The following is a 23,639-nucleotide window of genomic DNA, read 5'->3' as shown; positions in this document are numbered from 1 at the left end:
GAGACAGAGGGAGAGAGACAGAGGGAGAGAGACCAAGGGAGGGAGACAGAGGGGAAGAGACAGAGAGAGAGAGACAGAGGGAGAGAGCGACAGAGAGAGAGGGTCAGAGGGAGAGAGCGACAGAGAGAGATGGACAGAGGGAGAGGGACAGAGGGAGAGGGACAGAGGGAGAGGGACAGAGGGAGATGGAGAGAGAGACGGAGAGACAGAGACAGAGGGTGAGAGACAGAGGGACAGACAGACAGACAGAGAGAGAGAGACAGAGGAAGAAAGACAGAGGGAGAGAGACAGAGGGAGACAGACAGAGGGAGAGAGACAGAGGGAGAGAGACAGAGGGAGAGAGACAGAGGGAGAGAGACAGAGGGAGAGAGACAGAGGGAGAGAGACAGAGGGAGAGAGACAGAGGGAGAGAGACCAAGGGAGGGAGACATAGGGAGAGCGACAGAGGAAGACAGACAGTGGGAGAGAGACCTAGGAAGAGCGAGAGAGATAGAGGGAGACAGACAGAGGGAGAGAGACAGAGGGAGAGAGACAGAGGGAGAGAGACAGAGGGAGAGAGACAGAGGGAGAGAGACAGAGGGAGAGAGACCAAGGGAGAGAGACAGAGGGAGAGCGACAGAGGAAGACAGACAGTGGGAGAGAGACCTAGGAAGAGCGAGAGAGATAGAGGGAGACAGACAGAGGGAGACAGACAGAGGGAGACAGACAGAGGGAGAGAGACAGAGGGAGAGAGACAGAGGGAGAGAGACAGAGGGAGAGAGACAGAGGGAGAGAGACAGAGGGAGAGAGACAGAGGGAGAGAGACCAAGGGAGGGAGACATAGGGAGAGCGAGAGAGGGAAAGAGAGAGAGGGAGGGAGAGAGAGAGAAAGCTAAAGAATGATGTTTGTGAAGACTGTAAATGATCGTTGTCCTTGGCATAAGGTTCACCTGTGTAATTACTACACATGAGGATATCGCTGTCCTAAAAGGGCCTTGCTTTGTGTTTAAGATGCTGAGGGTGAAGCCGGTGCCAAGCCCGCTGGGGAGGGAGCAGTGGCCGCCGTGGACCCAGGCCAGCAGCTCCAAGCTGGGGCAGCCGCCGTGGGCCAGCAGCCTGGAGCTCCAGAGGCCCCCAACCAGCCTGGAGGAGGTGGAGGTGTGGGTGAACCTGCTGTTGGAGCGGACCATGTTGTGAAGGACGGAGCTGCCCAGGCGCCTCTAGGCGGCGCTGCGCCGGTGGTGAAACAGGAAGGGCCTGTAGCCAAAGAGCCTGATGTAGCAGCCGCTGTAGCGGTGGCGGACGCGGCGGTGCCCGCACCTGAAGTGGCCAAGCAAGAGCTGGGTGCCCGGGGAGTGCCCTTGCGCCAACACGCACCGGAACTTCCACAGGCCCAACCCGAACAGAAGCCACAACAACCGCAGCAGAAGCCCGCCGAGCAAGACGAAGCCTCGCTGAAGCTGAAGCTTGGTGAGCTGAGCGAGCAGAAGCAGAAAGAAGAGAAGGAGAAGGAGGTGGAGACGCGTCAGCAGCTGCTGGAGAAACAGCTGGAGGCGCAGCGAGAGGAGAGGGAGAAGGAGCGTCTGGATCGGGAGCAGGAGCGCGCCCGCCTGGAGCTGGAGCAGGAGAAGGAACGCCTGGAGCGGGAGCAGAAGCAGGAGCGTCAGCAGCTGGAGCAGGACCGCGCGCGCCTGGAGCTGGAGAAGGAGAAGGTGCAGCTGGAGGCGGACAAGCTGCAGCTGCAGCTGGAGAAGGAGAAGACGGAGCGGGAGGTCAACCAGCTGGCTGAGAAGGAGCTGCGCCTGCAGGAGCAGCAGCGGCGCAACCAGGAGCTGCAGGAGGTGATCGACGCCAAGAACGCCCGCGAGCGGCTCAACCAGGACGCGGAGAACCCCGGTGGGGGTGGTGCCGGGGCCCCAGCTGGTGCCGTCGGAGCAGGGGGAGCCCTGAAGCCCGAGCCGGTGAAGAGCGGCGGGAGGGACCTGAAGGTGAACAAGGACGACGGGCTCACCCAGAGCGAGGAGGAGAAGGAGAAGGAGGAGAAGAGGAGGCTTGTCGGAGGGGCGGGCAACCCGGGGGAGAGGAAAGCTGCCCCTGCTCGGGAGAACAACAACAACAACAGCAGGGACCAGGCAGGGATGGACCTGAAGAGACGCAGGAGGAACGTGAAGCCCTGGGGAGGAGACCTAGAAAGAGGAGGAGGAGGTGAGGCTGGGGTGCCCAGGCTGGAGTCGCTGCTGGAGATGGGGCCTCAGGACCTCCATGCGGCCCTGGAGACACAGCTCCTGGGGGAGACGCTGGTGCACACACGCCAGATCAAACAGAGCCAGGGGAAGGAGGAGTAGTAGGAGTGTGAGGTTACACACACACACACACACACACACACACACACACACACACACACACACACACACACACACACACACACACACACACACACACACACACACACACAGACACAGACACAAATATATATATATATATACACACACACAGAAATACTGTCAGTAATCTGCCTTAACTTTGTACAGGATTATCACAGTCTGTATGAATGAAAAACAAACAGACATGGAAAGTTAAAGTGAGACATTAATAGCCTTTAGTCTGTCATCTCTTAAGACACACACACACACACACACACACACACACACTCCTATACGTGGGAACATTTACGCACAAGTGCAAACCTGCACACACACACCATTCATTTTCTCATTTGTGATTTGCTTGCTTTTCCTCCTCTATTACTGCCAGAGGTGATCTCTTGGACACTCAATGCGCTATTTCTGACCATTCAAATCATTCCTTCCCTTGGAACCTGCTTCTGGAAACTTCCATGTTGAGCTGGAGTTCTTGTTACAGTGAAGAACTCCCCCCACGGACACGTGTGTGTGGGGAAACCGATGCCTTGATCTCCAGTGACTTTCTTACTCCTATACAGACACATTAATATCACCCTCACAGGAGAGGGTCATTTTTAAGGTCATTCAAAGAACCTGAATGTTTCTCTCTCTTTTTTCATGAGCTTCGCCTGCTGTTGTGAGTTTTCACGATTCATCTGTAGCGGTTATGGCCAGTCGGCTCTTGGTGTGTCTTTGATCCTGCCAGAGACCACCCCCCACCCCACACCCCCTCTCTCTGTGGGTCCAGGGGGCTCAGGAGGCTCATTCTTTCTCAGCTTATATCCCATGATTCCACTCTCACCAGCATAGAGCCGCTTCAGTGCCCTTAGCCCTGTGCGTTGTACCCATAGTGCCTCTCTAGTTGCCTAGTTACCCTGCCTGGTCATCGGCACCTACTGACCGTAATCTCCCCTAATCAGGAGAGAGAATCTTTGTGAAATAATTGGGGGGTGGGATGTCTTGTGTCTCCAGTAGCTCCTTCTCATACCAGCCTCTCTCTTCCTGGTGGAATCCGCGCCATGGGCTAGTAACTGTGTTTGGGTGGGTTGGCTGTTGACAGGACAGAGGATGAAAGAGACTGCTATCCAGATTGGGCCTTTGCAACTCTTCTGTGCCTGCTATAACCGCAGCACACAAATCTTGGTCAGCTTTTGGAGGAAATGCTGTGTGTCAAATGTGCTTTTTATGTTTGTTTGTTTGTTTTGTCTGAAGAGAATCCAGCGTGACAGTGGGGTGGTTTAAAAAACAAAAACATCTCTAACCCAGGGCTGCAGGGACCCGTACAGTGATGTGGTTTTCAAAGAGGACCACTTACCCAGGCCTTCAGGGACCAGTAGTAGGTCAGGTTTAGTCTGAGCACTAGTCCAGTACACTCTTAAAGGGTAAACGGTTTAGGCACAAAATCCAGTGGATTGCACCAAAGTATTGATATCAGGAGCCCTCTGCCTATGACATGCCCTTTCAAATGACATGCACCTATATAGGCAGAGGCCCACGAATACCAACAATTCACTGGTACTTTTACGCTTCACATGCATGTTTGCTGTACATTGAACCATATTGGCATCTCAGGCAAGTGTCTTATCTATTGGGTCCATATTCTGACAGCAATGGGCCCATAATCTGATTGTATGCTTTAAATGTTAAAGGACAGAGGTTAAAGGTTAAAGGTGAACTTATTTTGTGACATGCCCCACAAGAGTAGACCAGGGTCGTGCAGGAGCTGAGATACACTCTGGTAAAGTTGCAACGAAGGTTATTTAGTAAAGTATAACTATACGACGGTAAAGATCATGTGTACTATAATAATTAAATTAAGATCCAAAGGGTGTTGTTTTTGTTTGCGAAATATTTTTGTAATATATATATTTTTTATTTATTGTATTCATGTCTTTGTTGCCATTCTTTAGGGTCTATGCCAGGGCTTTCTTGTTTCCCCGTTACTCAAACGTACACAAGCAAACAAGTTTAAGGACTGCCCTGCAGCTGCTAAAGGAATGGCACTTTGTTGTCCTCTGGTGTTCACAGTGGTTATGTATGTGTGCTTGAGATTATTTGTGGTTTTTGTATGTTTTTCTACAGGTAGCGTTTATTTTATTTTCCCATGTAAACTATAGTGTCCATTCCTTCCTGGTGGATCATTTTTTTCTTCTTCTTCTCCTGTTTTTAAGACTTGACTGCAGAGAATACAGATATGGAGAACACAACGCGGTTCTAAACAGACCTAGCACCAGTTTATTGTACGTTCACAGAGAACATACAATGAGATCGGTCCTTATTTATTTAGTCCCCCCCCCCCCCTTCCTATCCTGTGTGTGAACCCCCGTCATCTCTAATTACATTCATCTTTCTAGTTGCATTTTTTCCCTTCCAGAGTGCCTTGATGTTGAAGCACTTGCCACCAGCATTGCATACGCGGGGTGCGGGAGAGGGTGTTATTTTGTTACACCCAACTTTAATAGGACCCGTGCCTCCTTCTCCCTCGCACCCTTGCGTCCATGTTTCAGTGCAGACGTCTTGCCCGATATCTCTGCCTCCATCTTTTTTTTATTTTTTTTATATGCGGATAACAGTTTTGTTTGCTGTGTGTTTCTATGGTGCGTCTCTTGGCGCCGTTGTTGGTGAATGCGTTTGCTGAGGATGAACTACCAGTCCGGTCTAGCAGAGATAATTTTACTGTCCGTTTCTATACGCAAATTGATGTAAAACATTTTGTCAGACCATTTTAACTTGAGCTGGATTTATTTTCGTTTATCTTAAGTGATTTTCTTTGCTTTCATGTGCTGTGAAAAGGAAATAAAAGTTTATATATCCAAGTCTGCTTGACGTGTGGCTGACTAACAAGTAGTTTGTAAAATAATTTCTGCCTTAATTATACTAGCGACACAAATACACGAAATGTCTCTTTAACCTCTGAAGCTCTGCCGTCATAATTTTATATAACATTGCCAGTGTTATGAACCAGTTATAAATGTGTGTGATGGATACACAGCCACTCATTTTACACCCTCATTAGGCCTTCAGTGTGTGTGAGACAATGCTGGACTGGGCTGACGAAGGCTTAGTCATCATTAATAAGATATAATTGCTCATGAACCAACATGATTAGTGTCCCTGATACTCTTGTAAATTTTATTTCCTAATGGTGCTTTTTGGCCCTTTTTTATAACGTTTTACAGTCCTTATTTATGGAACCTAGGGGAAAGCAATCAATCAGGCCAATCGATTCCCAGTTTGCAGTAAAGTAGCGTGTGCAGAATCTGCACCTTTCTGGAGACTGGTGTCGGCAGACGTCTGCCCTCACCCTCTCCCGCAGTTAAAAGCGTGCTTGGGCGGCGTCCAAGGTGAGCATTTCTCTAATGACCAGACCATATTCATTAACACCTCTCGCGGCTCTGACACGGTGTGAAACGGTACCACATGAGTTACATAAATGACTTTTTCCGCCACACTTAAGTCCTGGCGCGGGCCAGACAGAGAGCGGGGGTAACAGGAACTCCCCCGCGTTCCCCTGAGACGTGGTGCACTGGTCGCTTTTTCCTGCGTCATAAATGAAGATTTATACAGTAGCGCCCGTTGCCAGGCCAAGACGTGAAGAGTTGTTGACTTTCTCTTTCTTTTGTACATACCAGTGCACCTAGATCATGTTAAGTGTTAGGGGGAAACATAAAGAATCAGAGTTGAGCCTATAAATGATTTGTGAATGCATTATGCATCTACACATCATAGGTACTTAAAATGTCCCAATTATAAAGTGACATAGGTCAAACACAAATGACAGAATCCAGCCATATTTTTTAATGTTTTGTAAATCGTCTTAAATTCAGACAGCCTTTAATTAACAACATTAAAATGCTCCGTTGTGCTGTATGAAAACACTAATACATGTATACCCGCTACAATTTACCTTAATGGCAGATTTGTACGACCTGCTTTATCCCGGCATCGTTAAAGGCAGGCTTCGTGGCTCCTATGTCAATTAGCTTTACTCTAATGAGGAACTGGGGTTTCTCTGTGAGGGTGTCAGTGATTGGGCATTGGGGAGGTGGTGAGTGCACTGTGCTACTCAAGAACCCCCCCCACCCCTTACACACACTGTCACGTCCCCTCCCCTCCCTCCAACAAAAGAGCCACATTTTAATGTCTGCAGTCTTTCAGGCCAAGTGGAGTGGACCCTGGCCAGTGGCGGCACATAAAAAGGGGAACTGGTCTTTCATGTCTCCCTGGGCACATTGTACACACTTCATATCTCACTCGGCCCAACCTCTCTCTCACCTTCTCCAGAGGCCTCTTAGACAAATGAACACGTCTGGATCACATTAGGCTGCCTTTCTTTCATCTACCAACCCATGCTCCCAGGGGAGATTTGTCACAAAGGGGTGCGAGATGACAGAAACACACAAGACACTTCAGGAGAAAATAAACACATGTATTTACAAAATGGTGGGTAATGACTTCAGAACACTCGGTTGATACACAAATCTGAATCCTTGAGTGAACCCTTATGAAGGTATAGTTACAAAGACATTCCCATATTTGATGGACTCTCTATATCTCTGAGCATATGTAAATAGTAATACCAAAGTGCTTGTCAAGTAGGGACCTTCTTCAAACACAGTAGTCTTTTAAGCTTGAGACTTCAAAGTATATCTTGAGGAGCGCTGGTTCTTGGATGAGTAGAAGCTTCAATACCCAGATGCTATTTCCCAGCTTTCTTTGCCTATAAATATAGCAAAAACAACATGTTAGAAAGAGGGTGACCAGATGCAAACAGACCAAATGTAGGACGAGTAGTACATGTGTGGTACCAACGCTGAGAGGTAACCTAGAACTTTGATATAATGTCTATCTAACACAATGAGAAACATTTGTATTCTGTCTTTCGGCTGACAAACACCAAGTCTGTAGAGTTGATCCTCTTCTTTGCCATTGGATGAAGGCCAGGCTTTTAGAAAAGCGCTATTGCATAGAGTAGGCTAGAAACTATGCAGCAACTGCATAACCAACTCAATTTCAATATGACATCTGAATCTGTATATGTTTGCATGCATCTGTATCAAACCAGTCGACAGAAATGCAGTAGTTCAGACGGGTTGTTTGAAAAGTAAATCTAACTAATACGAACGATTATATCCATCAACTTATTCATGCAGGACATTGTTAACTCTCCGTAAAACCATCCACGCCCCTCGGCAGCACAGAGCTCATGCTGACAACTTCAAGAGACATATGGGGAACCTTACCGATGACACAAAGCACGTCTTCAGCGCTTCAAACTGTTTCACACAGAGGTCTCTCTTCAATTCCTGTTTACCTACAGTGGTCGCTGTCACACATTTGCCGTATGCAGTTGCCTGTTTTGTCACATAACAGAGGTGTAGAAATAACGCATCAGTTTTTTTCCTAAACACAAACCACACTATAGGTATTAAAGTAAATCTTGCTGAGGATTTCAAAGTTACCTCTACTGCACACTGGGCAAGTAGCTCGGGGAAGAGCCTCATTCGCTCTCGGCTGCGCGTCCAAGCATTTGTCCCTGACATTTCGAGGCAATTCTAAATCGTATATCTAAAAACGTACAGCGGGATGGTCGAGTATTTCTGTCAATGCAAAAGCAATCAACACTACCGAGTGAATGGGCTTACACAGGATGAATCAGTCAGCCCGCAAATCTGTCATTATACCACTGTTCTACTATTTATTTCAGAGATTGACCCTTGTTGTGATTCATGCGAGGCGCCATCTTGAGGTGGTGACCTATGACCTTAAAAACGCAATTCTCATATCCAAACATGATTTGCCAACGACACGTCTATCCCGGTCTTGTGAGAGGATCGCCCCTACGCAAAACCACTATACCAATGAGAATACAGGATTGCAAAATCTGGTGAATCTAGTTGGTTCATGGAATAATGGTTCCGCCTCTCGTGACTATGGAAAACACACACAGAATTTGAGAATGCTAAATCATGGCAACCCTGCTAGAGCGACTTGCTTTTCTTCAGAAAGTATGTACCCTTTAGCTTTGCATCAAATTGAGCTGTATGTTGATAATGTCGACTGTTTTCCGAGACGTTTAATAAATAAAACGACCGATTGTTCATTTTGTAAGAGGATACAGTATTAGCTAGCTACCATAAGAAACCCAGCCCATCATCATACTGTATGCACTGTGTGTTGATTCTCAACATAATCACCATCAATATTGACGTTGTAACCCATTTCTGTACATTTTTCTGTTTGAGTATAACTTGTGTTCTGGTTATCTGTACGGTGGCACCGCCTGTGTTGGTGCCACTGACCGAGGAAATAGATAGTCTTCAGGTCAGTGGATATCATAAGTCACCAGACTGATGGTGCGGGTCGTTTGTGTTCAGGTGCCAACTTTAATGAAGGCTACGTCTGACGACGACACACCCTGTCCGGGCTACCTCTTTGAAGAAATCGGAAGTATCCTTGAAACATGCTAAATCAGCTTTTACTAGCTGGCTTCAATAAGCAAGTGGCCTAGTTGGCCATATGTTCGATCACAGTGATTCAATTCAGTGTTACGGGTAGCCAGCTGATAAACGATAAGACGGGGGTGGGCGCTGTTACAGAAGTAGCTGCCCTTAACTTCTTGAAAACCCAGAAATCTCCCATGAGTCTGTCGGCTACTGCCAGTGTCTGCTGGAGTACCTGCTGGAGCGGCTACAGGTCCAGTCGTGTCCGGTGAAAATAAAGGTGAGCATGCAGACTGTATTGGACCTCAGTATGGATTCATCACCAACACCCTCGCAACTTATGAAGCCGGTCCAGTGGTTGCTGCACTTCCTTTGGGGAGAGTAAAGGAAGAAGTGGATTGTGTGATGTTGTTTTATTTATATACATTTAATTCATTAGTAGAGACCTTTCTACAAAACAACATGTAGTATTGTACAGATACAGTTTGTGTGCTCCCAGGGAGTCCTACCCATTACCTTGTTATTGGTCCGCTTGGTCCCCCAGTTGGGCTGCGTCATTTCAGTCGTGATCATCGTTTTTACAAATTACTACTCACCTCTCCAGGTCCTGAAGATCTTGCTGCACCTTTGTGGCCATGGACCCCCTCACCTAGCCACAGAGCTGCGACGCAACGCCACCTTCATCCAGGAGGTGATCGGTGAGTGCAGCTCCCTCAGTCATCAGATGAGCCCCTGACACAAACCCAAAGGACAAGACTGATCAGTAGCCGCCGTTGTGTGGCCTGTCCTGAGTGCCTGTTAAGTTCTGCTCTGCTCTGTTCTGTCTTAGCCTTCAGCGGCCCTCCAGATCCCATCCACGGCAATGCTCCCTATCAGAAAGCCAGAGCTGCAGCTCGGGTAGGGTACAGATTTATGCTAATATCACACATGGTGTGTGTGTGTGTGTGTGTGTGTGTGTGTGTGTGTGTGTGTGTGTGTGTTTGCACTTAATGTACTTTCTATATTCTCAGAATCAGACCTTTGTGTGTCACATCAATTTCAAACTTTTGCTCATCCTATTGCTGTCTGGATTGAAGGTGAGCCCTCGATTCCAGCAAAAGGGTGTGAGATATGAGCTCAGTAGCCAATGAGATGTACACACCCCTTCCATTTTTTTGAAGCAACCCACAGGTTGGCTGCAGTGGTGAATGGCTCCTGATGAGAATTTCCATGAATTCATCGAAAACTGTAATGGATTATAATCAAGGACTACACCTTTAACAATGTGTCTCCTAACCATGCTGGTATAATTACGGTTAGGGTTTGTTTTTTTCTGTTTTGCTCCGCAGAATTTGGCAAGTGTGCTGTTCACAGATTCTGTGTCCCCTGACTCGGGCCTGTCTCCCTGCAGAGCGGTCACGGCAACCACGGGTGAGTCAGCCGGATTCTATTAAGTCTGAGTGGTGACCCAGGGCACCGCGTTCCTGTGTTGTGCCGCTGTGATACCCTCCCTTCGTCTGCTTCTTGTTTGTGCCTTCTTTCCATGATGGGGTTTGAATCTAGAGGCACCTTTTCAAGTTGATGTTTCATCGCAACTTTTGGTGTATGGCCGTTAAATCTCTTGGCTGAGGCGGCACAAGTCTAAAGCGTCTCATCTAACTGGTGTGGCCAAAGAAAGGGAATACTGTATAAGCGCTATGTTCTATGGTGCAGACAAGGATAGCTTTCAGACGGGCACAGTGTCCTGAGACATGAACCAGTTCAACGATCAGTGTGTCATCTCCCAACAAAATCAAAGAGTCAAAACAGTAATTTTGGCATACTGCCGAGGACATATGTTTGTTTTTGGAAACTGTGATGCCGCATCTATCTTGGAGCGTTAGTTCCAGGAAGATCTGTTTGAATTTAATGTTCGCCCCAAATTCACCCTCACAGAGGCACTTTCACAAAGCACCCAACACAACGGCTCTGACTTTTGTCAAACCATTGAGTTATGTGTGCTGCGGGCTGCCGGCTTTCTGTAATCTGCCTTATTGTCTGCATCATCTGAAGGCAGTCTGCTGACTGTCACTGTAGCGGGGGCTTATGACTCCAATTACTTCCACTTTAAGCCAGGCTATTCAATTAGCTCAGGATCTCTTGCCCAGCTAAGATCATTTGTTTTTGGCATTTCCAAATCATCCATCTTTATTTCCGATCCCCACCCCTGCCCCCTGAAGGAATGGGCTCCGAATCATCTCCGCGATCTGGCATGCAGGGATTCGGCTGCAGCACCGGTAAGCCATCTGGTAAGCCCTTAAACTTCCATCAAGAAGTTTTATTTTGATAATCATACATTTGATTGTGTTTAGGTGATGGTATAAACCTTGTAGATAGTAGGCATTTGTGATAGTATAAAGACGTTAGTGGCATGATTTGATTTGTCTTTACTCAGTCGTCCATGCGTTCTTAAAACGAGTTCTGTGCCAACAATGTTTCACGTAAATGTCCATCCTTTCAGTGTTAGGCGGGGGCACATTCCTGGATAAGATCCAGAAGGCAGCTGAAGTGGTGGCCAGTGCAGTCATGCCCCCCTCTGAGCAACCCGGCATCCGTCTGCAGGACAACCACTACCGCGCGGTGGTGGCGCCCTCTGGTGTGGTGGAGGTGGCAGTGCCAGCGTGTGCCTACAGCGTGCCCTCTCACAGCCACAGAGGTGAGACCGAATCATGCACTCCATCAGACTTCAGAGTTCAGTTTGTATGCTTATGATTAAGGTTACCATTAACATGGCCGCACACACAAGCATACATAAATGCTCTCTCTCGCTCTCACACACACACACACACACACACACACACACACACACACACACATACCCCACAGCCACAGTGGTGAGCCACACATTAAAGGTTTAGTTACCATGCTAAAGGTTATAGGAGAGGTCCTCGATTCTTACCATATACACTCTTTGTGAAATGTAGTGAAGTTCTCCTCTCGCTCATGTAGCTGCCTGTCCACAGAGTGCACTCTGAACTGTCATGCACACTGCAGGCTATTTAATGCTCTCAAGTGCCTTGAGACAATTTAATTGTTTTGGCGCTATATAAATCCAATTGAATTGAATTGAATTAAATGGGAAACAGAGACTGGGGCTCAGACCGGGCCTTACACTCTGCCAGCCAATCCCCAGCATCGCCTCAGGAGCCCAAAGGGGATGGTGTGTTTAGCTCAAATATCAACAACCTGTTGCTAGGATCGAGGACTCCACCTTTGAGGTTACCATGTCAAGATGTTGGAGTGAAATGCACTGTTTGTAGCTGCCTTAGAGATGCTTGAAGGGTATTGGCTATAGTTCCTTCTGTCTTACTACTTCTGTTTCTTTCTGAGCCCCCCACACACACACACACCCCCACACACACACATTGTCTCACACGCTTCCTCTCTCGTCTTTATATTACCGCCTCTCTCTCTTCCTCTCTTGTCTCTGTATTACCGCCTCTCTCTCTTCCTCTCTCGTCTTTATATTACCGCCTCTCTCTCTTCCTCTCTTGTCTCTGTATAACCGTCTCTCTCTCTTCCTCTCTTGTCTCTGTATAACCGCCTCTCTCTCTTCCTCTCTTGTCTCTGTATTACCGCCTCTCTCTCTTCCTCTCTTGTCTCTGTATTACCGCCTCTCTCTCTTCCTCTCTTGTCTCTGTATAACCGTCTCTCTCTCTTCCTCTCTTGTCTCTGTATTACCGCCTCTCTCTCTTCCTCTCTCGTCTTTATATTACCGCCTCTCTCTCTTCCTCTCTTGTCTCTGTATTACCGCCTCTCTCTCTTCCTCTCTTGTCTCTGTATTACCGCCTCTCTTTCTTCCTCTCTCGTCTTTATATTACCGCCTCTCTCTCTTCCTCTCTTGTCTCTGTATTACTGTCTCTCTCTCTTCCTCTCTTGTCTCTGTATAACCGCCTCTCTCTCTTCCTCTCTTGTCTCTGTATAACCGCCTCTCTCTCTTCCTCTCTTGTCTCTGTATTACCGCCTCTCTCTCTTCCTCTCTTGTCTCTGTATAACCGCCTCTCTCTCTTCCTCTCTTGTCTCTGTATTACCGCCTCTCTCTCTTCCTCTCTTGTCTCTGTATAACCGACTCTCTCTCTCTTCCTCTCTTGTCTCTGTATAACCGCCTCTCTCTCTTCCTCTCTTGTCTCTGTATTACCGCCTCTCTCTCTTCCTCTCTTGTCTCTGTATAACCGCCTCTCTCTCTTCCTCTCTTGTCTCTGTATAACCGTCTCTCTCTCTTCCTCTCTTGTCTCTATATAACCGCCTCTCTCTCTCTTCCTCTCTTGTCTCTGTATAACCGTCTCTCTCTCTTCCTCTCTTGTCTCTGTATAACCGCCTCTCTCTCTCTTCCTCTCTTGTCTCTGTATAACCGTCTCTCTCTCTTCCTCTCTTGTCTCTGTATAACCGTCTCTCTCTCTTCCTCTCTTGTCTCTGTATAACCGTCTCTCTCTCTTCCTCTCTTGTCTCTGTATAACCGCCTCTCTCTCTTCCTCTCTTGTCTCTGTATTACCGCCTCTCTCTCTTCCTCTCTTGTCTCTGTATAACCGTCTCTCTCTCTTCCTCTCTTGTCTCTGTATAACCGTCTCTCTCTCTTCCTCTCTTGTCTCTGTATAACCGCCTCTCTCTCTTCCTCTCTTGTCTCTGTATAACCGTCTCTCTCTCTGTGCCCTGTCTGCAGAGGCGCTCAGGTGTCCAGGTCAGGCTGGTGGGGGCTGGGAGGAGAACGACAGCGGCCACAGCTCCTCCCCCAACTCCTCTCAGGAGAACGTCAACGCCAGCAGGGCCTCACTGGACGCCAGCAGCAAGTCAGGGGGCACCACCAGCAGCCAATCAGCCGCTAGCCGTGAGAGCGGCGACCTATCAGAACGGTGGGTGTTGACCATCCCTCTTCTTGGTTGCTCCACTTATTCTCTGAAGTCATGTCCTTGTAAGTGACTCTAGAGTTCAGTGCTGTGGCAACAACCTATATGCAACCTATATTGGGGCCACTTGATGGCAAATTTCCGGGATGCTTTCTGTTGCCAATCGCCCCCTGACCATGAGTGAAATGACTGACTGGAATGGTGTCTGTTCACAGTGTTGAAGCCATGCAGCTGGGCGACTGTGGCCAGGAGATGGCGCTCATCACCAGTCTAACAGAGGGCTCCAAAGTCTTTCTGTCCAGAGAGGAGAGTCAGCACTTCATCAAAGAGTCAGTCACTATGCTCTCGGCCTGTTGTGTCCTGTTATCTCTACCTGATTGCCTGTTGTTTGTCAGACTGTCCACTGAACCACAGTGACACACTGAGAAAGATATAGTATGAAGATTAATCAATGTTTACAACTGTTTACACTCAGCCACTTGTGTAGTGGCCAGACATTGACTGTAGGTTCCATGAATTTTTGCCTGTCACTTTGTTCTTGGTCTTAAGGTCTAAATAGTGCCTTTGGAAGGCCATTCACTCCAGTCTGTGACATTAATCCTTCCTGCTTTTCTCAGGTCTTCCACTCTGAACTGTGAGGTTGTGGTGGAGCTTCTCTGTCGAAAGCTGCAGGAGTCGACACAAACGGTTCAAATGGTACTGCTCAAATTATATTATTCAGTGCTATTGCAGGGCTAAATGTAAATGTAAAAATGTAAAGGGCTTTAGAACACACAGTGATTGCATTGCTTCAGAGCCCAGAGATCAGCTGATGCTGAGATGGTTCTTGATCTGGATGCTGCCCATAGCCACTCTAAAGTTATCTCAAGTCTGATCCTTATCTGCCAGCAGAGGGTTACCGTAAATCCTCAAATTTTGGCAGAGGTCTTTTATTTACTAAGGCTGCACAGCGCACCGACCTTTATTTGGGGCAGGCTTGTATTAGGGGCAGGCCTTTATTGCTTACTTATCTTATGTTATAGAATTGTATTATTTACCGGTATGTTTGTGGAAAATTGTTTATGGAGAACATTGTGGTATTTAGTGAACTATTGAAAATTGATCGTCATGCAAGTGCATTTCCTCCCTTGTCCACCAGAGGGCGCTGTGTGCCCTGGCGTGCCTCATGTCCTCAGACCTCCTGTCTCTGGAGCAGATCTACAGTGTCACTCAGAAACGCTTGGCACAGCTGAGCCGGGGAACCCCTGGGCCCGTCACAAACAAAGCCACCAAGGTTGGACAGCCTTTATGCAATGTATTGAGTGTGTTTGTGCATTTTATCTTCTTCATTCTCTCTGCTTTTCTGATAAAAAAGTTTGACAGTTAACAAAAAGAACATCCACAACTGAAAGACATTTACAGTAGAATGCTAAGATACGGTACAATAAGGATAAGTGACACTATTACTAGGAATGGTGTCAACAGAACTTATTTGTTCACCTCACAGTGTAGATATTTTCAGGCAAAGTCAATAACAGTTAGGAGAAACCCTGTTTAATAATTAAATTCACATTTTTATCAGTCATTGATAATAGTAATCAGAATGATCTTTGACCCTTCACAGCTCCTGAGGCAGTTTGAGGCTCTGTTGCAATGTCAAACGCGACACAGCCTGCCGTCCTCAGCCACAAACAGCCCCACCCTCACCGCCCAGGAACACGCCCCCAAACCCATCCTCACCGATGAACTCCTGCTCCCTCACCTGGTACCAGAACCTCACCAGGAACCAGAACCTCACCAGGAACTAGGACATCACCAGGCATCAGATCCTCACCAGGAACTAGAACCTCACCAGGAATTAGAACATCACCTGGAAGCAGAGCAGCATTTGAAACCAAAACCAGAACCACCAGCTGGGCCTTTTTGGAGCCCTCACAGTGATCAGAACCTGGGGGAGGACCAGGGAGGAGGGCCGCTAAACCACACTGAGGGGCCCCGGGAAAACCTCCCAGAGTCGGGGGATGTAGAGCTCGACACCAGGGTGGACGACCCAGACACAGGCCCTGGTGGAGAGAGGGAGACTTGTGAGGTTGAAGCCCCCGCCTCCTGTCCTCTGACTCCGGAGAGACTCTCGCTGTTTAATGGCATGGAGTTGGTGAACACAGTGAGGCCATCTTCACATCTCCAAGGCCTTGCCTCTGTTGACACAGAACTGCCGGTTGCCTCGACAACAGAGAACACATCGGTGGAGATAGAAGAGGCGGAACCAAAACTTGAATCAGAACTAGCTCCATGTCAGCATTCCGTTTCAGACAAAGACACCAGCGACACCCAGCCTAGTGATGGCCTTGGACAAGATGGCCTACAAGTGTCTGCCTTCTCCTTTCTCAACTTATGATCCTTACTCTACATACACAATATACATTTTACCACAGAATGTGTAAATAGTATTGAAGTGATATTCTGTTTCTTGATATCTACAGCTAGCCTAACCTCTGAGCTCTGACGCCAGGCAGCATAGAAGCTGAACACTCAAGCAATGAACCGGATTTTGCACTGTTTACACCTTTTTTAAATGATGCTGCTAATCATTTCTTGTAATTTTGATTATTAATTTTTATATTTATTTAAGTCTGAAAAGGTTATCTTCATCAAAAATGTATCAGGTGTAGTTTTATTCAGGTTAGAGGTATGTTATTTTTGTCCTGCCCTTTATTCTCAGGGTACGTGTAGATTGAGTTCATCACAAGTCCTTTAACATCAGTTTACTCTTTTTAAAGGTACAATATGCAGTTTTTTGTGCCCCCTTAAAAAAAGCAATGGTTCGATAATGACGTTTTGAAATCATAATTAAAAGACAGTGTTCAAATAGTAATATACTCTGTGCATCTTGGTTATGTTTCAGTCTTTTTTCATGCATGTTTAAAATCATAAATTATGTATTTTATCATGCCTGTTACTTCATTTTTATTATTGTTATTTTCTGTTCTAAATGTATTTTTCTATGTAATGTTTTGTAAGTCGCATTGGTCAAAAGCATCTGCTAAATACCTAAACTATAACAACATAAATAAACCAACTAGAAAATTGTAGTATCAGTAATACCATTATAACTATCAGGACATTTAAAATATTACACAAGAAATTTGATGTTTTCTCAGAGTTGTGTCGTTTTCAAAGAGTTGTGTCACTCTGGAAACATTTCAATGAATGACGTTTCACCTTTAATTATCTGTGACCACATACTAAAGTCCTTTTTTTAGTTTTTCATTGAAGGCTGCAATTTCAGGCTTAAATGTGTGGATAGGTTTTGCCTCAGGCAGAAGAGAAACGGAAATGTTTTGTGTTTCACCTACAATTATTTTCAAGCACCGTTTCATCCTTTTTCTGCAGCTACCTCTGTTATTTGCAGTCCTTGCATGTGTTGAGATGGTGTCCACACGATTCAGCATCACTACTGCATCTGGTTGTTTGAGTGTGGTTTGTGCTTGGTACTCTGATCACTTGGTTCTAACGCACTTATTTAAAGTCTTCCGTTCTTGATGTATTATACGTATGCAACTACTACCACTTACAACTGGTCAATTCCCCATGTTACAAGTTACAGACGAGGCCTGTATTTTATTTTTGGTATAAAAAAAAACCAATGTCTGAAGTGTGTTTGTGAGTGTTTTGCCCAGATGTGATATCAAATATTCATGTAAGTGATGTATGAGTGTTGTGCCTGTTTCTACACAAAGAAATTGATTGATCCCTAAAGTGTTGTGTTGAACGGAGTACCTGATCCATAAAGCTGATTGAGGTTCTTAACTTCAGGAAAAGCCATAGATTCACGTTTGTAGACCTCACGGTCATTAAACAAACCAGAGAAGATCAAAGCCTCTCTTTCTTAACAACTTTACATCTGATGTTAACTATGAATTGTTGTCGGGAACTGATGTAAGTATGTTGAGGGAACAAAAGTCACACAAAATCTCAAAATTAAAAACCAACATTTTATTTCTCCATAATGTAAGGAAGATCTCCAAAAAATAATTATGATCCAAAAACAAAAAAAAGCTTGTATATTTGCTATTATAGTTAATGTACAATTCTGAATACGAAAAAAAAAACATGATTGTAGTAATGAAAAAAAATAAGTCATCTAAAACTGATCAAGTCTTTCCTCGGTAACAGACCACAGTGTTTGAGGTTGATTTGAACAGCAAAGAGAATGGGAGAGAGGAAGGGAGGCAGTGCAGGAGTGACAGATGTAGGCAAAGAGGGGGCGGACGCAAGCGTCCCTCACACACACTCACAAAATGCCCATCTTTATTGTCCTCCATCCACACACAGCAACAAGTTGAGATAGTGAAGGTGCTGTATGAAGTATTTTTGTTTAAGGGGTTAGAAAACAAAAATTACACCGCACAATAAAAATGTAATTCTAAGGCATGAATGTCACTATCCCTATGCTTTCTGTGCGCTGTTTGTTGTTTTGCATTCCTGTTCTTGCTCTGGTCTTGAAAACCGTACACAAATGCAAAACAAGAAAAGCGTGCAGAGTGGCAATCGTGTTGAGAAAAAAACGGTTTCCATCAAGCCTTGAGAATTACATTAATATCGCAGGTCAAGCTCGTCTTTCTCTCCAGGAAAAGCTGCATTGAGCACCTGTTAAGTTTTGGACCTCTGTAGAAAATTGGTCTGAACTTGCTTCTTCAGTAGTAAATGTCTTCCTCCTTATAAGAATGATTGCATCATCTGAAGAACCTTTTCCCCCCTCCTCTCGTTCTCCCAATCGCTCGCTCTCCCTCTTTCAATTTTTTTTTTGTCTTTGGGAGGGGCAGAGGAGACTACACTACGCTATTTGTCCCCCACAACACCATTGCTCATTTGGAATAATGTGTTCCTGTCAACAGTGCCACCCCTACTCTATCCTAGTGAACCCTATGGAAATATGTCTTCAAACCATATGCACTGACTAATGACACTTGCAGAGCATGACATCCCCGGGAGAACGTACACTACTTGGGACTAAACGACCAGTGGTGCGCTATATTCAGGGCCAGGCTAATCATAGAGGTGAAGTCTTGTTCGTAGGGGGAATACGTGTGTGTGTGTGTGTGTGCGTGTGTCCTGTTACAGAGCAGAAACCCATTGACCTCGGTGCGCCTGAGTATTTCTGGATTTCTAGCTCTGCAGTCAAACCCAGTGCTAAGACGCTTTGCCCCGCGTCTACAAGTGAGTAAGGCTATTCAAGAGCGAAGCACACACACCCCCACCCCACCCCACCCTTTTAGTACTCACCACATTTGGATCATAGGGACCTTCACAAAGATCCACCCCCCCACCCCCCTAAGGAATCAAAGTGCAGCTCCCAGACTTACATCCACCTACCCACCCAAACTCCTCCCCCTAGAAACAAAAAATATAATAAAATGAAAGTTCTGCCAGTGTTTTGGCTTCATGGCACCTTTAACAGGAGGGTGTTTTCCCCCAGCCTGAGTGTTAAGGATATGTCTGTCTTATCTGTGCTTATGGCTCCTAGGCTGGCTCGAGAGGCTAAAGTGGAACACTGCTCACACACTCACTTACTTTTTTTTTGTTGTTTTTTTCCTGTTTTTTCCTGAAAGCACTCCGCCAAGACACAGCTAAAAATCCCTGTTTCTCCGTTGTACAAGGGGAAACGCGTACACACACACCATCATGGGTGGGAGAAAAGAATGTCATGACGGGGTATCCGTGGCTGAGTTGGGGACGCAGGGGTGGGGAGGGCGAGTAATTTGAGGTTAATGAAACTGAGACTGCATGTTTGTGTGTGCTTATGGGGTGCATACAGCATTGAGGGCCCTCCATGAGGCGAATTAGCTCTTGCAGTCAAAAAAACAAAACACTTTGCTTGAACAGGCCGCTCAACAGGACCATGAAGCAGGAGAACCAGAGGAACCAGACCAAAGTAGGAACCAAAGCAAATTCTTAGACTGATGTTGTCAAAACATTTCTGAAACTCTCCTTACCTGTGTATTACGTTTCCAAACACTGAGAACTACAGACCCACTGTCAAAAGAAGTCAACTGTGTCTTTAGTTAAAGACGGCAGAGTTCACAAATTACTCATCAAAAAGATCCTCTCCCTAGCTCTAGAAGATTCTCCATGCATCAAGTTTACTGGCCTGTCAAAGTGGGCAAACAATTGCTGAAAGAAACATGTAGACTTATTATTGCAAGCGTCATACTCTTTTCAAGGTTCTTTTATGTAGCACCCAAGTGGATACATTGTCCACACGAACGCGCGCACACAAACAAAAAAAGTCAAACCTCCCCTCTCATATATGGACATGTAAAAAACCTTAAAGGAAGTGTTGGGAGAGGAGGGGAGTGGTGTGGAGGGGAGTGAGTGGAAATGAGGGACCAAAGTAGTCAAGCCACAGAAAGGTAGTTTGCGCACTCACACACACAATCGTTAGGGTGGTGTATGTGGAGTGGGGCAGGGTGGATGTTGTAAGGGGTGGTGGTGGTGGTGGTGGTGATGGCAGGGTAGAGGTGGAAAAGTACCCATGACGTCCATCCAGTCGGTCCTCAGGGGGCCCCGGTTACTGCTAATGCCCATGAGGAGTTGACAGGTGTGGGGTTTGGGGTGAGGGGGAGCCAGGCGGTCATGTGGGGCCCGGGTGGCTCCTGGTCTTCAGGCTGGCGAAATGGGCCTCTCGCAGGACGCGGTTGATGTGGTGGTAGTTCATGGCGAGCAGCGGTTCGTCGCCTGGGTTCGAGGAGCCAGTCGGGCTGCAGGGACCCTGGGTTAAGCAGTTACCCCGGCCGTCCATGCCAAAGGCGCTCATGCTGCTACTGCCACTGGCTCCCGCTAGCCTCTCTGGGCTACTGATGCCACTGCTGTCACTGCTGGAGGACTACACACACACACACAGACACACAGACACACACAGAATGGGATTTGAACGCTATTCAGTAGCAATTTGCATGTGAAGTTAAATACGTTAAATGATCTACATATGTCCAAGTCCAAAGATTGCTCTTGGAATATCCTTTTTTTTTATCTACTATGTGGCAATATGGAAGGCCGGTTCACTGCCATGTAGCAGCAAGGTGTCACAGTGACTGTTGAGGACACCCTACAAATATGTTTCCGGCTATCCGAGGCATTATTTTGGAAGGGGATTGTTCAATCAAGCCTTATAACTCCACCGTGAAGTGAGGTAACGGAGTGGCTCCCTTACCTCTGAGTCCCAGGCATCTCGCCCCAGCTCTGGGAGAAGGGCATTGCCCGCTCCAGGCCTCTTCGCCTGGGGGAGGACCTGACCGTCTTCACTGTTACAGCTTCGCCTCCGCTTCCTGTGGGGGTTTAACACACAAGCACACACAAACTTTTAATCAAAAGCGACTCTCAAGACTGTTAAAATGGAGGTACACCTGATGGGTTAGATCCCAAGTAGACTACGCAATCCTTGCACATTTATGAAACCAAAACTACATTATGAAACCGAAACATTTATGAAACCAAAACTAGTAGTTTTCTTCACAGGGAAAGGTAAGCAGATTTGTGCAAGGATTTTAGGAAAACAAACAGGTGGGTTACCACATACCATCAGATGAATGAGAATTTAAGTGAGTTTATTTCCAAACCAAGGACCCCTTAACAAACATTAAGATATGTTACTTGAAATTAAGCAACAGTATGACAAAACTGTATGACAAGGCAGGATTTGGTACTGCTTGCTTGACTAACAGGCCCATGTTGAATGACTGAAGGCCCACTGTCCCTCGGTATACTATATGCAAATTGCAGACACTGAACTGACTGAACCCAGAAACCTGAACTACACACAACCACAGAGAAGCATTTTGGTCTAATATTCCCCGGTATTCTTCACTTTGTTATTCCCTTAGAAACATACGGCTGAAATCGGTGCTAGGAAACAAAATGCTGTGCCTTTCACCATATCTGCTGCGACATGGTTGACAACGAGCCGGTGACGCCGGCTAACGCCTAAAAATAACCACATACGACGTTTAAACGCTGGACAAATTGCTTATACAAGGTCGTGTACTCATAACAGAGCATAGCTTGCAGGCAGTTAACATTAGTCACCATTTACACCGCTTTGCGACTGCCTTCAAATCGAAGACAATGACTCAGCTACAACGGGGGGAAAAAACACCTGACCGAGTTTACGTTATATTTGCTGGAGACCTTAATGCACATTTAGTTTATTACTACACATAAACCATAAGAGCTAATTTAGGTGAGAGGCCGACTAAAATAGCATGAACAGTTAATAAACTGGTGTACACAAGTCTGCAATGGTAGCTAAGCAGCACCTCGAACTAATCGATTCGAGTACAAGAACGATCATGTTGAGTTACATCACCACCGCCGTAATCCCAAATGATATTGACAGCTATTGCGTAATTCCAAGTCGATTAGCAATAAGTAACTGCCAACGAGCTAATGTTCACTAATTTATACCACAACAGGTGATGCCAAGTCGTAACTGAACAAATACATATCGTTAACGCTCTTTTTAAGACAAGGGCTGTCAAGTTAATGTCTTACCTGGTTTCTGTCAACATCGGACGTACTGGTTATTTGGCAGATGGTGTTTGGAAAGACTGACAGATCACGTTGTCTTGAGAAACCGGGTCCGGGTATGACTAGCTAATGAACAAGATGGTGGAACGTATTTTCACTTGGCTATCTACAGGAACTTGTAACACTAGTGAGCAAACGCCAGGCAACTAAGTGGCAAACAAATTGGGAAATCACAAATCCTTGCTAAATGTATGTTTTTAAAACTTCTCCGACAAGTTGATAAAACACCACTTAAGATTGCATTAAAACCAAGTTCACTGCTTGTGTTCAACACAGCCAATGCAGCAATATCGACGGCCTGTATGTAGCTAGCTAGCTAACTAACTAGCTAGCTAGCTTTAAGAAATGCTAACGTCAGCTGTGTTGTTTGGCCAACTGGCGTGAGCTGGCTCACTAACACGTTCACTAGTGCCAAGCTACGTTTGTTTTCAAATAACCCACCTATTGTTTGCTGATAATGCCTAGTTGGTGCTGACTATCACTAACAGTATCCTTCAACCCAAAGTTCACACAAAGCAACAGCAACAGAGAACCGACAGAAGTTTATTTAACGTCAACCTATCAATCTGGCTAGCTAGCTAACGTTATCTAACACTATCTTGGCTGCTTGTTTTGATAGTTAACTGACATGTTCCAGCTAACAGGCAGTGACTATCTGGTATCACCGCACCCATCAAATAACTTGAGACAGACCAAGCCACTAACCCTTAATTTCACGGGTAGCCCATTCATCAATAAAACAACATCGAAAAGCCCGTGCATTAAATAATATTCCTTGATTTGTAAGCTAACGTAAGATCATCAACGGTGCTACCTATCAGCAAGCAAACGAGATATAGCGCTAGCTATCACTAGGATAACTTTCTGTAGCTTGCTAACAAAACCAGGCTAACTACAACGAACGCAACAAATACCAACTAGCTTAGCACAGATAAGTTAGCAACCGCTAGCAAGCTAAAGACAGCAACTGTCCCTACTGAAATCTAACAAACCTTTCATTAGTTGCTGAACTTTCAACCCCCTGCATCTCAAACAGGCATCGTAGATATAAAACAAGAAAAAAACACATTACGTTGAAATCATGCCGGTATCTGCATCTACTGACACTCCCGTCTGTTTGTGGTTACGTCTCGGGTCATCTGCAACTGCGACTACTGCCTTCGATCTTCCAAAATACTGACGTAATAGTGTAGGAAAACCAGAGGGATGGATTATTGCTGGGGATTTTTACATATAAAAAGAATTGTAATATGACAAATCGTGGACTCAGAAACATATAGAAGATTACTTTGTAAATCTCAATTTGCATCAAAGCATCAGCGAATTCTAAACAGGCGCAACCTTTGCTACCCACGAGGGCTTTCGTAGCTGTGTTCTGAAAATAATAC

General features: G+C 46.1%; 4 protein-coding genes across 6 annotated transcripts in view; 2 read left to right on the top strand and 2 right to left on the bottom strand.

Annotated features, from left to right (window-relative positions):
- Positions 1 to 5,178, top strand: part of slc38a10 (solute carrier family 38 member 10) — a 44,428-nt gene extending 39,250 nt beyond the window's left edge. Inside the window, 1 exon segment of the mRNA XM_080835517.1 lies at positions 991 to 5,178. Within this exon segment, the coding sequence (XP_080691643.1) occupies positions 991 to 2,324 (1,334 nt within the window). The 3' untranslated portion in view covers positions 2,325 to 5,178.
- A 1,616-nt stretch (positions 5,179 to 6,794) lies between these two features.
- On the bottom strand, positions 6,795 to 8,133 carry ndufaf8 (NADH:ubiquinone oxidoreductase complex assembly factor 8). Its single transcript, XM_080835948.1, has 3 exons — positions 7,844 to 8,133; positions 7,625 to 7,735; positions 6,795 to 7,101 (listed from the first exon to the last, which is right to left on the bottom strand). The coding sequence occupies exons 1-3, from the start codon at positions 7,922 to 7,924 to the stop codon at positions 7,081 to 7,083; spliced, it is 213 nt and encodes a 70-aa protein (XP_080692074.1). The 5' UTR covers positions 7,925 to 8,133; the 3' UTR covers positions 6,795 to 7,080.
- Positions 8,134 to 8,332: 199 nt separating this feature from the next.
- Positions 8,333 to 17,229, top strand: tepsin (TEPSIN adaptor related protein complex 4 accessory protein). The gene is made up of 13 exons (XM_080834713.1): positions 8,333 to 8,389; positions 8,759 to 8,831; positions 9,013 to 9,104; positions 9,429 to 9,522; positions 9,654 to 9,721; positions 10,153 to 10,234; positions 11,023 to 11,091; positions 11,304 to 11,498; positions 13,503 to 13,692; positions 13,902 to 14,015; positions 14,304 to 14,382; positions 14,825 to 14,959; positions 15,290 to 17,229. The coding sequence occupies exons 1-13, from the start codon at positions 8,351 to 8,353 to the stop codon at positions 16,061 to 16,063; spliced, it is 2,004 nt and encodes a 667-aa protein (XP_080690839.1). The 5' UTR covers positions 8,333 to 8,350; the 3' UTR covers positions 16,064 to 17,229.
- Positions 17,230 to 17,646: 417 nt separating this feature from the next.
- Positions 17,647 to 23,576, bottom strand: LOC308362571 (protein VCF1). Of its 3 annotated transcripts, XM_080835292.1 has the most exons (5): positions 23,540 to 23,574; positions 23,324 to 23,427; positions 22,216 to 22,317; positions 20,879 to 20,993; positions 17,647 to 20,551 (listed from the first exon to the last, which is right to left on the bottom strand). In XM_080835292.1, exons 3-5 carry the CDS (start codon positions 22,230 to 22,232, stop codon positions 20,300 to 20,302), a joined length of 384 nt encoding a protein of 127 aa, XP_080691418.1. In that variant the 5' UTR covers positions 22,233 to 22,317; positions 23,324 to 23,427; positions 23,540 to 23,574; the 3' UTR covers positions 17,647 to 20,299. The 3 variants fall into 3 exon arrangements, with proteins under 3 accessions (XP_080691418.1, XP_080691417.1, XP_080691419.1); XM_080835291.1 differs by lacking the exon at positions 22,216 to 22,317 and having other exon boundaries at positions 23,540 to 23,576; XM_080835293.1 differs by lacking the exons at positions 23,324 to 23,427; positions 23,540 to 23,574 and adding an exon at positions 23,244 to 23,262.
- Positions 23,577 to 23,639: the final 63 nt, after the last annotated feature.

The sequence above is a fragment of the Sprattus sprattus genome (genome assembly GCF_963457725.1).
Source record: "Sprattus sprattus genome assembly, chromosome: 3".
In the NCBI taxonomy this organism is placed as follows: Eukaryota; Metazoa; Chordata; class Actinopteri; order Clupeiformes; family Clupeidae; genus Sprattus; species Sprattus sprattus.
The sequence above is the reverse complement of the archived record's forward strand: the minus strand, read 5'-3'. Positions and strand labels throughout refer to the sequence as shown.

Coding starts and splice junctions, on each gene's coding strand:
- tepsin (XM_080834713.1), top strand. CDS start 8,351: ATGGCAACCCTGCTAGAGCGACTTGCTTTTCTTCAGAAA. Junction 11,092..11,303: donor CAGCACCGGTAAGCCATCTG/GTAAGCCCTTAA, acceptor CCATCCTTTCAG/TGTTAGGCGGGGGCACATTC. Junction 14,016..14,303: donor AGTCAGCACTTCATCAAAGA/GTCAGTCACTAT, acceptor TGCTTTTCTCAG/GTCTTCCACTCTGAACTGTG.
- LOC308362571 (XM_080835291.1), bottom strand. CDS start 23,560: ATGCAAATTGAGATTTACAAA. Junction 23,428..23,539: donor TGCAAATTGAGATTTACAAA/GTAATCTTCTAT, acceptor CTATTACGTCAG/TATTTTGGAAGATCGAAGGC. Junction 20,552..20,878: donor GAGATGCCTGGGACTCAGAG/GTAAGGGAGCCA, acceptor GTGTGTGTGTAG/TCCTCCAGCAGTGACAGCAG.
- ndufaf8 (XM_080835948.1), bottom strand. CDS start 7,924: ATGTCAGGGACAAATGCTTGGACGCGCAGCCGAGAGCGAATGAGGCTC. Junction 7,736..7,843: donor TTGCCCAGTGTGCAGTAGAG/GTAACTTTGAAA, acceptor GTGACAAAACAG/GCAACTGCATACGGCAAATG. Junction 7,102..7,624: donor AGACGTGCTTTGTGTCATCG/GTAAGGTTCCCC, acceptor CTATATTTATAG/GCAAAGAAAGCTGGGAAATA.